General features: G+C 67.4%; 1 protein-coding gene across 2 annotated transcripts; it reads left to right on the forward strand.

Annotated features, from left to right (window-relative positions):
* Positions 1 to 198: 198 nt before the first annotated feature.
* Positions 199 to 9,076, forward strand: OTUD5 (OTU deubiquitinase 5). Of its 2 annotated transcripts, none has more exons than XM_032094891.1 (9): positions 199 to 805; positions 1,807 to 1,900; positions 1,994 to 2,058; positions 3,797 to 3,953; positions 5,155 to 5,303; positions 6,310 to 6,495; positions 7,265 to 7,466; positions 7,910 to 8,023; positions 8,663 to 9,076. In XM_032094891.1, the coding sequence occupies exons 1-9, from the start codon at positions 239 to 241 to the stop codon at positions 8,779 to 8,781; spliced, it is 1,653 nt and encodes a 550-aa protein (XP_031950782.1). In that variant the 5' UTR covers positions 199 to 238; the 3' UTR covers positions 8,782 to 9,076. The 2 variants fall into 2 exon arrangements, with proteins under 2 accessions (XP_031950782.1, XP_031950783.1); XM_032094892.1 differs by having other exon boundaries at positions 624 to 805; positions 1,810 to 1,900.
* Positions 9,077 to 10,542: the final 1,466 nt, after the last annotated feature.

Here is a 10,542-nt window from a genome sequence, read left to right on the forward strand (position 1 = left end):
CCGCCGCCGACCAATCGCGTGGCGCGGCGCGGGCGAGGCGGAAGCGCGCGCGGGGTCAGAGGTCGCGGCTGTTGATGTTGACACGGCCCCGGCGGCCGCAGCGCCCGCGGCCCCTCAGCGCCGGGGGGGCCCCTCCGAGCCCCCGCCCGCGGCCCCCCCCGCCCGACAGCGCCCCGCGGGTGACCCCCGGCACCCCCCCGCCACCTCCCGCCGTGCCCCCCCCCATGCGCGCCCCGCCATGACGATCCTCCCGAAGAAGAAGCCGGTACCGGCGCCCGACGGCGACGCGGACTCGGGCCCGGACGCGGGGCCCGAGCGCGGCGCGGACGCGGGGCCCGAGCGCGGCCCCGGAGGCGTGGGCGAGCCCGGGGGACCCGGCGTGGGGGGGCCTCGGCCTCGGGCCTCGCCGCCGCCGCCGCTGCGGGGCTGGGCCGGGCTCCCCGGAGCCGCCGGGTCCCCCCCTCCCGCCGGGCCCGGAGGTCCCGGTGGCGGCGGCCCCGGCTCAGCGGACGGGCCCGCGGCGCTGCTGGGGCTGGAGGCGGCGGCGCTGGGGCTGCCCGAGCCCCGCGGGCCCGGCTGCGGCGGCGGCGGCGGCGGCGGCCCCGGGCACAGCAAGAGGCGGCGGCGCGGCGGGGCCGGGCCCAGCGGAGGCCCCGCGGGGTCGGGCCCCGGTGGGATCGGGCTGGGGATGGGGCTGGGCCCCGGTTGCGGCAGCCCCGGGCCCGACGAGGCGGGAGGAGGCTACAACAGCGAGGACGAGTACGAGGCCGGGCGGGTGGAGCTGGACCCGGCCACGGCCGAGCAGGTGCGGGGGCCGGGGGGGCCGCTCCGGGCGCGGGGGGACACCGGGGGGAAGAGGGAGCCGAGCGGGGTTCGGGGTCCCCGCGTTGTCCCGCGCTTGGCACCTCCTCCCCCTCGCCGTGCGGGGTCACGCAGGGTTGTCGTCGCTGGTTTGTGTCCCCTCCTTGGGATCCCCTTTTTTTCCCCGCTGGTTGTCCCCTCTTTGTCCCCACTTCACCCCTCACCCCCCCCCCCCCCGGGATCCCCCTGTTCAGGGACCCCTGCTGGGATCCCCCCTTTCCCCCCTGCCTGTCCCCCAGCTTTTCCTGGATCCCCCTTTTTTTCCTGCTGCCCCAGGACCCCTCCCCTTGTCCCCACCGCCCATAACCCCCCTCCCCATAATCCCCTTTTTCCCCCCCCCGTGTGGACCCAAATCCTTGTCCCCACTGCCTGTGACCCCGGCCCCCCCCCCCAGGACCCCCCATCGTCCCCCTCCCCAGAATCCCCCCCTTGTAGCTCATGGGACCCTCTTGTCACCCTGTTCAGACCCCCAAGTGATCCCTGCTGGAATCCCCCCTTTTCCCACGCTCTGGGACCCCACCCCCCCTTTTCCTGGATCCCCCCTTGTCCTCTCTGCCTGTGACACCCCAGGACCCCCCATTGCCCCCCCCAGCACCCCCCTCCCTGTACCCCTTTTCTCCCCCTTTGTGACCCCAACCCCTCACCCCCCGTGCGTCCCTCGGCTCCCCACACCTCGTGCCCCCCCCTCGATGACCCCAGGAACCCCCCCCAGCCCCGAGGGTCCCCTGAAGACCCCCCCAAACTCCCCCTTGTCCCCTCTCCCCGCATCCCCCATCCCCTTTTCTCCCCCTTTGTGACCCCAACCTCTCGCCCCCCATGCGTCCCTCGGCTCCCCACACCTCGTGCCCCCCCTCCAATGACCCGAGGGGCCCCTGAGGGACCCCCCGAGCCCCTCAGGACCCCCCGAGCCCCCAGGACCCCCCCCGAGCCCTGCTGTGTTTCCAGCAGGAGCACCGGTTCGAGAAGGCTCTGCGGGAGAAGAAAGGGTTCATCATCAAACGCATGAAGGAGGACGGGGCCTGTCTGTTCCGGGCCGTGGGTGAGCCCCAAAAACCCCCCCAAAAACCCCCTCAAACCCCACCCAGGCGCTGCCAGCCCCCCCTCATTGTCCCCTTTGTGTCCCCTCCCTCAGCTGATCAGGTGTACGGAGACCAGGACATGCACGAGGTGGTGCGGAAGCACTGCATGGATTACCTGGTGAGGCACTGGGGGGGCACTGGGAGGGCACTGGGAGGGCACTGAGGAGTGCCAGAACCAGAGGGGAAATGGGAGGGTGGAGCTGGAGGGGTTCTGGGTGGTGTAGCTCGTACTGGGAGCCACTGGGGAGTGACTGGAAGTAATCTGGGGTGCTTAGGGGTGTGTTGGAAGGATACTGGGATAGACTAGGGAGGAACTGGGAGGTGATGGGAGGGAACTGGAAGAGTGTAGGTTATACTGGGAGCCACTGGGGAGTAATGGGAAGGAGCCTGGGGTGCTTAGGGGTGTGTTGGAAGGGTACTGGGATAGACTAGGGGGGAACTGGGAGGTGATGGGAGGGAACTGGAAGAGTGTAGGTTATACTGGGAGCCACTGGGGAGTAATGGGAAGGAGCCTGGGGTGCTTAGGGGTGTGTTGGAAGGGTACTGGGATAGACTAGGGAGGAACTGGGAGGTGATGGGAGGGAACTGGAAGAGTGTAGGTTATACTGGGAGCCACTGGGGAGTAATGGGAAGGAGCCTGGGGTGCTTAGGGGTGTGTTGGAAGGGTACTGGGATAGACTAGGGGGGAACTGGGAGGTGATGGGAGGGAACTGGAAGAGTGTAGGTTATACTGGGAGCCACTGGGGAGTAATGGGAAGGAGCCTGGGGTGCTTAGGGAAGTGTTGGGAGGTACTGGGAGGGAACTGGGGGGCACTGGGTGAACTGGGAGGGTGCTCAGCACCCTGTGGGGGGGACCAGGCTGCTGTTCTCTCCCACTCCTGGGTATCCCTGGGGCTCTCCCACTGTCCCCAGGGGCTCCTCTGCTCCTGTCCCTGCTCTGCTCCCTTGTCTGTCCCTGCCCTGGGGCTCTCCCAGTGTCCCCAGACTTCCCCCAGTCCTGTCCCCGGGGCTCTCCCGGTGTCCCCAGGGCTCTCCCAGTGTCCCCAGGGCTATCCCAGTGTCCCCAGGGCTCTCCCAGTGTCCCCAGACCTCCCCTGCTCCTGTCCCCGGGGCTCTCCCAGTGTCCCAAGGGCTCTCCCAGTGTCCCAAGGGCTCTCCCAGTGTCCCCAGACCTCCCCCACTCCTGTCCTCGGGGCTCTCCCGGTGTCCCCAGACCTCCCCCACTCCTGTCCCCGGGGCTCTCCCGGTGTCCCCGGGGCTCTCCCGGTGTCCCCAGGGCTCTCCGGGTGTCCCCAGACCTCCCACGCTCCTGTCCCCGGGGCTCTCCTGGTGTCCCCGGGGCTCTCCCAGTGTCCCCAGACCTCCCCTGCTCCTGTCCCCAGGGCTCTCCCAGTGTCCCCAGGGCTTTCCCAGTGTCCCCAGACCTCCCACACTCCTGTCCCCGGGGCTCTCCCGGTGTCCCCGGGGCTCTCCCGGTGTCCCCAGACCTCCCCCACTCCTGTCCCCAGGGCTCTCCCGGTGTCGCCAGGGCTCTCCCGGTGTCCCCGGGGCTCTCCCGGTGTCCCCAGACCTCCCCCACTCCTGTCCCCAGGGCTCTCCCGGTGTCCCCGGGGCTCTCCCGGTGTCCCCAGACCTCCCCCACTCCTGTCCCCAGGGCTCTCCCGGTGTCGCCGGGGCTCTCCCGGTGTCCCCGGGGCTCTCCTGGTGTCCCCAGACCTCCCCCACTCCTGTCCCCAGGGCTCTCCCGGTGTCCCCAGGGCTCTCCCAGACCTGCCCCGCTCCTGTCCCCGGTGTCCCTGCAGTCCTTTGTCCCCCCCCGCCGCGTCCCCCCCACCGTGTCCCCGCCGTGTCCCCAGATGAAGAACGCCGATTATTTCTCCAACTACGTCACCGAGGACTTCACCACCTACATCAACCGCAAGCGGAAGAGCACCTGCCACGGCAACCACATCGAGATGCAGGCCATGGCCGAGATGTACAACCGGCCCGTCGAGGTCTACCAGTACGGCACTGGTGCGTGGCCTCGGGAGCTGGGAGGGGGCCTGGAGCGATGGGGAGAGTGGGGAGGGGTCACCTGGGCACTGGGAGCAGCGGGGAGGGGTCCCTGAGGAGCCACGGGGGTCACCTGGGCACTGGGGACAGTGGGGAGGGGTCCCTGAGGAGCCACGGGGGTCACCTGGGCACTGGGAGCAGCGGGGAGGGGTCCCCAGAGAGAAATGGGGTGGTCAGGGACTCCCAGGTGCCGTTTTGGGGGTGCCAGGTGCCGTTTTGGGGGGTGCCAGGTGGTTTTTGGGGTTCCCTGTGAATCAGGGGGGTGATCAGGAACTCCCAGGTGGTGTTTTGGGGGTGCCAGGTGCTGTTTTGGGGTTCCCTATGGATCAGGGGGGTGGTCAAGGACTTCTAGATGCCATTTTGGGGTTCCCAGGTGCTGTTTTGGGGGGTGCCAGGTGCTGTTTTGGGGTTCCCTATGAATCGGGGAGGGTGATCAGGGACTCCCAGGTGCTATTTTGGGGGGTGCCAGGTCATTTTTGGGGTTCCCTTTGGATCGGGGTGGTGACCAGGAACTCCCAGGTGCTGTTTTGGGGGGTGCCAGGTGGTTTTTGGGTTCCCTATGGATCGGGGGGTGATCAGGGACTCCTAGGTGCCGTTTTGGGGGTGCCAGGTGCTGTTTTGGGGGGTGCCAGGTGGTTTTTGGGGTTCCCTGTGAATCAGGGGGGTGATCAGGAACTCTCAGGTGGTGTTTTGGGGGTGCCAGGTGCTGTTTTGGGGTTCCCTGTGAATCAGGGGGGTGATCAGGAACTCCCAGGTGCTATTTTGGGGGTGCCAGGTGCTGTTTTGGCGGGTGCCAGGTCATTTTTGGGGTTCCCTTTGGATCGGGGGGGTGATCAGGGACTCCCAGGTGCCGTTTTGGGGGTGCCAGGTGCTGTTTTGGGGGGTCCCAGGTGGCTTTTGAGGTTCCCTATGGATCAGGGACTCCCAGGTGCCGTTTTGGGGGTGCCAGGTGCCAGTTTGGGGGGTCCCAGGTGGCTTTTGAGGTTCCCTATGGATCAGGGACTCCCAGGTGCCGTTTTGGGGGTGCCAGGTGCCGGTTTGGGGGGTCCCAGGTGGCTTTTGAGGTTCCCTATGGATCAGGGACTCCCAGGTGCCGTTTTGGGGGGTGCCAGGTGGTTTTTTGGGGTTCCCCTGGCTGATGGGGGTGCCGGGGTGTCCGCAGAACCCATCAACACCTTCCACGGGATCCAGCACAACGAGGACGAGCCCATCCGGGTCAGCTACCACCGCAACATCCACTACAACTCCGTGGTGAACCCCAACAAGGCCACCATCGGCGTGGGGCTGGGGCTGCCCTCCTTCAAACCGGGGGTATGGGGGGGGACCCTGAATTTGGGGGGATGGGACCCCAATTTTGGGGTATGGGACCCTGAATTTGGGGGGTGGGACATTGAATTTGAGGGGTGGGACCCCAATTTTGGGGTCTGGGGACCTTCCTTGAGCTTCCCTTCCCTGCTTCAAGCTGGGGGGACGGGGGGGGAACCCCGAATTTGGGGGGTGGGATGCCGAGTTGGGGGGTGGGGACCCCGATTTTGGAGGTGGGGGGCCCTCCCTGAGCCCCCCCCTTCCCTTCGTCTCCGTGGGGCTGGGGCTGCGCCCCTTCAAACTGGGGGTACGAGGGGTGGGGACCCCCAATGGGGGGGGTGGGACCCTGATTTTGGGGGGTGAGGGACCCTCCCTGACCTCCCCATTCCCTTGTGGGCGTGGCCATGGAAGGGGCGTGGCCATGTCCGGGGGGGTGTGGTCATTCCCAGGGTGGACACGCCCCTTGTAGGGAAAGGTGGGGGCTCTGGGGGGTGTGGCTTATCGCAGTGGGTGTGGTCAAACCGGACCCCACCCAGTGCAGTGGGCGTGGCCTGCAGGTGTGGGTGTGGCACACCTTGCCCCGCCCACTGCTGGAGCCTCATTGGGCAGAGCTGGGCCTGGGGGAGGAGCCTGTGGGGGTGGGTGTGGCTTGAGTGGGCGTGGCCCAGGGCAGCTGCGGGTCCTTTAAGGATCCTCTTGGGGGTGTGGCCTCAACACAGAGGGGCGTGGCCTGTCAGGGGCGTGTCCGAGTGGTCCCCCCATGCAGGGGCGTGGCCTGATGTGGCCCCACCCCACCTCCAGGCTTCTTGTGTGGGTGTGGTCTGTTCTGGGTGTGTCCATGGGGGTGTGGCCTCAGCCAGAAGGGGCGTGGCCTGTTGGGGCGTGTCCACGTGCTCCCTCCATGCAGGGGCGTGGCCTGATGTGACCCCACTCCCTCCGTTGTCCCGCGGTGGGCGTGTCCCAGTGGGCGTGTCCCTCACGGCCTCCGTGTCCCCCCCGCCGGTGTCCCCAGCTGGCCGAGCAGTCCCTGATGAAGAGCGCCATCAAGACGTCAGAGGAGTCGTGGATTGAGCAGCAGATGCTGGAGGACAAGAAACGCGCCACGGACTGGGAGGCCACCAACGAGGCCATCGAGGAGCAGGTGGCCCGCGAGTCCTACCTGCAGTGGCTGCGCGACCAGGAGAAGCAGGCGCGGCAGGTGGGGCCCAGCTTCCTCCTCACGGGGTCCTGGTGTCCCCATTGCTGTCCCAGCCAGTCCCAGTGTCCCCATCGCTGTCCCCAGTCCCAGTGTCCCCATCGCTGTCCCTGCCAGCTCCCAGTGTCCCCATCGCTGTCCCAGCCAGTCCCAGTGTCCCCATTGCTGTCCGCAGTCCCACTGTCCCCATTGCTGTCCCCAGTCCCGGTGTCCCCATTGCTGTCCCCAGTCCCAGTATCCCCATCGCTGTCCCCAGTCCCGGTGTCCCCATTACTGTCCCCAGTCCCGGTGTCCCCATCACTGTCCCCAGTCCTGGTGTCCCCATTGCTGTCCCCGCCAGCTCCCAGTGTCCCCATCGCTGTCCCCAGTCCCAGTGTCCCCATCGCTGTCCCCAGTCCCGGTGTCCCCATCGCTGTCCCCGCCAGCTCCCAGTGTCCCCATTGCTGTCCTCGCCAGCTCCCAGTGTTCCCATCGCTGTCCCCAGTCCCGGTGTCCCCGTGTTTCCCCTGCCCCGGGGGCTGACGCCGCTCCCTCGTTGCCGTGCCCTGGAGCTGACCCTTGTTCCAGTGCCCCCTGCCCTGTGGTCACTCTGCTGTCCCCTGGTGACCCCACAGCCACACAAGGCCAGCGCCACGTGCAGCTCGGCCACTGTGGCGGCCAGAGGAGTGGAGTGGCCGCTCGCCCCTTTGTCCCCGTGACCTGCGGTCACTCTGCTGTCCCCTCACGTCCCCACACCCTGTGGTCACTCCGCTGTCCCCTGGTGTCCCCGCAGCCTCGCAAGGCCAGTGCCACGTGCAGCTCGGCCACTGCAGCGGCGGCCAGTGGGCTGGAGGAGTGGAGTGGCCGCTCGCCGCGGCCCCGCAGCGCCGCCCCCTCCCCGGAGCACCCCGGGCTGCACCCCGAGACCCCCGGCCCCAAACCCCCCTCGCCCGGAGCCCCCCCCGCCGGCAAACCCCCCTCGCCTTGCGCCCCAGGTGGGTGAACTGGGGGCACTGGGGGTGACTGGGGAGCCCAAGCTGGGTGTTTTGGGGGGCCGTGGGGTTCTGGGGGGGCTTAAATGGGGGGAGTTATGGGGTGTTGAGAAGTCCAGACTGGGTGTTACGGGCTACTGGGAGCCCAAACTGGGAGCTCTGGGGTGCTGGGGAACCTAAACTGGGTGCTGTGGGATACTGGGGGTCTAAAAGGGGGGGTTCTGGGGTACTGGGAGCCCAAACTGGGAGCTCTGGGGTGCTGGGGGTGTCCCCAGCTGGGCTCTGGGGGGTGCTGGCACCTGAGTGCCCCCCAAACCCAACCCTTGGGTGGCAATTCTGAGACCCTAAACTGGGATTTGAGGATGGTTGCTGGGAGGGGATAGGGATGGATTTAGGGTTGGGGGGGCGTCCCTGAAGCCCAAATTTGTCTCTCGCCCCCTCCCCAGGGACCAGCAGCCAGCTGGGGGCAGGGGGGGGCCGGGCCACCCCCCCGCTGGTGTCCCTGTACCCCGCGCTGGAGTGTCGGGCCATCATGCAGCAAATGTCCCCAACCGCCTTCGGTGAGCTGGCAGGGGACAAAATCGGGGGCAGGGGGTCCTTTTGGGGGGGGTTAGGGTCGTTTTGGGGGGATTTAGGGTCGTTTTGGGGGGTTTTGGGTCGTTTTGGGCGGGTACGATGCAGTTTAAGGGAGGAGTTTGAGCACTGGAGGTGTTTTAATTTAAATTTTTGGGGCTTCAGCCGTTGGGATTTGATGGAAAAGACCCCCATGGGGGAGTTTATCCACTTTTGCTGCCATTTTGGGGTGGGCGGTCCGATTGGGGGGGATTTAGGGTCATTTGGGGGGGCTACACTGAAGTTTAGGGAATGGCATTTACCTTTGGAGTTCTTGAATGAAAATTTGGGGGGGCTGATTAAAACTTTTGGGCGTTCAGCGGTTGGGGTTTGATGGAAAACACCCCCATGGATGTGTGTGTGTGGGGGGGGGGGGCTGGGTTTTAATCCCCTTTTGCTGCAATTTTGGGGCAGGGGGGGGCCACCCAAACTCCCCCCTTCATCCCAACCTCCGACCCCGCCGCACCCTGAGCTCGTTACCGATACCACGGGGGGGGGGCTGGGGGTTCAAACCCCTCCCCCTCCTCCTCAAACTCCAATCGTTCCCCCCCCCCCCTCCCCCTCCCCAAATTTTGGGCACCCCCCAGGCCTGAACGACTGGGAGGACGACGAGATCCTGGCGTCGGTGCTGGCGGTGTCGCAGCAGGAGTACCTGGAGACCATGAAAACCTCGCGCCACAGAGACCCCGCCGCCGACAAAAGTTGATATTGAACCCCCGGACTGCGGCCCCCCCCCCCCCCCCCCGCACCCCCCCCCCTCCAAAAACCTCGCCCCGGCTCCCCCAAAAACCACCACCGCCGCCCCCCTCCCCACCCCCCCAAAAGGGACCTCTCTCGGTGCATGGCGGCCCCGGCTGAGGGGGGGGGGGTTTATTTTGGGGGAAAACAAACAAACAAACAAACAAAAACAGAAACCCCCCCCTTGGTAAGGGGAGGGGGACACAGCGCTGGACGCCGCGGATGAACCTCGGCTTTTTTGGGGGGGGGGAGAAGAAGAAGAAGAAGAAGACCCCTCCCCCCTCCTCAAAATTACAGCTGGAAGGAAATGGGGGGAGGGGGATCGGGGGGGGGGCTTCGGGGAATTGTGGGGGGGGCTCCCTATTTTTTATAGGGTCTCCCCTTTCTTCCTCCGTGGGATTTTGCTGTTTGGGGATGGGAAAGGGGGGAGGGGGGGCACCCCCACTCTGCCCCCCGCCCCTCCCCCCCCCCCGAGCATCGAGCCCCCCACCAGCACCTGGGGGGAGGGGGAGGGGGGGAAAAGGGGGGCCGGGGGTGCTGCTCCCCAACACCCCTCTGCACCCCGTTATTAAACTGATGCCCAGCAGCCCCCTGGCCCCGTCTTTTCGTGGGGGGCTCGTGTCCCCCCCACCCTCCCCAGGACAGGCGGGGGGGGTCCCCAGGCCCTTCAGGGGGGCCCTGGGAAAGGAAGGGGGAGGAGGGGAATTTGCGCCTTCCAGGGTCATTCGTGGAGGGGCTCAACCCCCGGTGGAGCCGTGGGGGGGTCCTGGGCCCTTTTCGGGGGGCGGCGGCCGCGGGTTTGGGGGCCCCGGGCCCAGTTTTGGGACCCCCCCGGTGTTTACCTCGCGGTTGCTATGGTGACGCGTCGCGCTCGGATGGCGCGGGCGGCGGCGTCAGCCAATCAGCGATGAGGGCGGGAACGAGGGGGTGGCGTCACTTTCGGCGCGCCGGGGCGAGGAGGTGAAGCCGGGATGGGGGGACCGCAGGGCGGCCCGACCCAAGCGCTATCCCGGCGCGGGGGGGGGAGGGAATGAGGGCTACCGGGTTCCGTCGCGATACAGAAAATATCGTGACGCTCGCGGTAGGGGGGGGGGAGGGGAGGTTGAGTCTCGCTCTATCGCGACAGAGCGGCGCGGAACCTGCCGGCGGCGTCGCGCGCGGCAGCGTTTCCATGGCGACGTTGGGGGCGTGGCCAACAGCCCCATGGCGGCTCCTCATTGGCCGTGGGTTTGCCCTGCCCCTTTGCCGCCCGCCCGGCCGCCAGGGGGCGCCGCAGGAGGAGCGGGGGCGCGCGCGGGGGATGGAGCTGCGCGGGGGGCCCGGTGAGGGGGGGGGTCCTGAGGGGAAAATGGGGTCTGAGGGGGATCCTGAGGGGAAAATGGGGGTCCTGAGGGGAAAGTGGGGTCCGAGGGGGGTCCTGAGGGGCCAGTGGGGGTCCTGAGGGGAAAATGGGGTCTGAGGGGGATCCTGAGGGGAAAATGGGGGTCCTGGGAGGAAAGTGGGGTCCGAGGGGGGTCCTGAGGGACCAGTGGGGGTCCTGAGGGGAAAACGGGGGTCCTGAGGGGACAATGGGGTCCAAGGGGTGTCCTGAGGGGCCAGTGGGGGTCCTGAGGGGAAAATGGGGGTCCTGAGGGGACAATGGGGTCCGAGGGGTGTCCTGAGGGGCCAGTGGGGGTCCTGAGGGGAAAATGGGGGTCCTGAGGGGAAAGTGGGGTCTGAGGGGGATCCT

This window comes from Corvus moneduloides, chromosome 34 (assembly GCF_009650955.1).
Source record: "Corvus moneduloides isolate bCorMon1 chromosome 34, bCorMon1.pri, whole genome shotgun sequence".
NCBI classification, from domain to species: domain Eukaryota; kingdom Metazoa; phylum Chordata; class Aves; order Passeriformes; family Corvidae; genus Corvus; species Corvus moneduloides.

Bases quoted from the DNA above. Each gene is read 5' to 3' on its own strand.
- OTUD5 (XM_032094891.1), top strand. From the start codon at position 239: ATGACGATCCTCCCGAAGAAGAAGCCGGTACCGGCGCCCGACGGCGAC. The intron at 2,059-3,796 runs GTGAGGCACTGG...CCGTGTCCCCAG, and splicing joins AGCACTGCATGGATTACCTG to ATGAAGAACGCCGATTATTT. The intron at 6,496-7,264 runs GTGGGGCCCAGC...GTGTCCCCGCAG, and splicing joins AGGAGAAGCAGGCGCGGCAG to CCTCGCAAGGCCAGTGCCAC.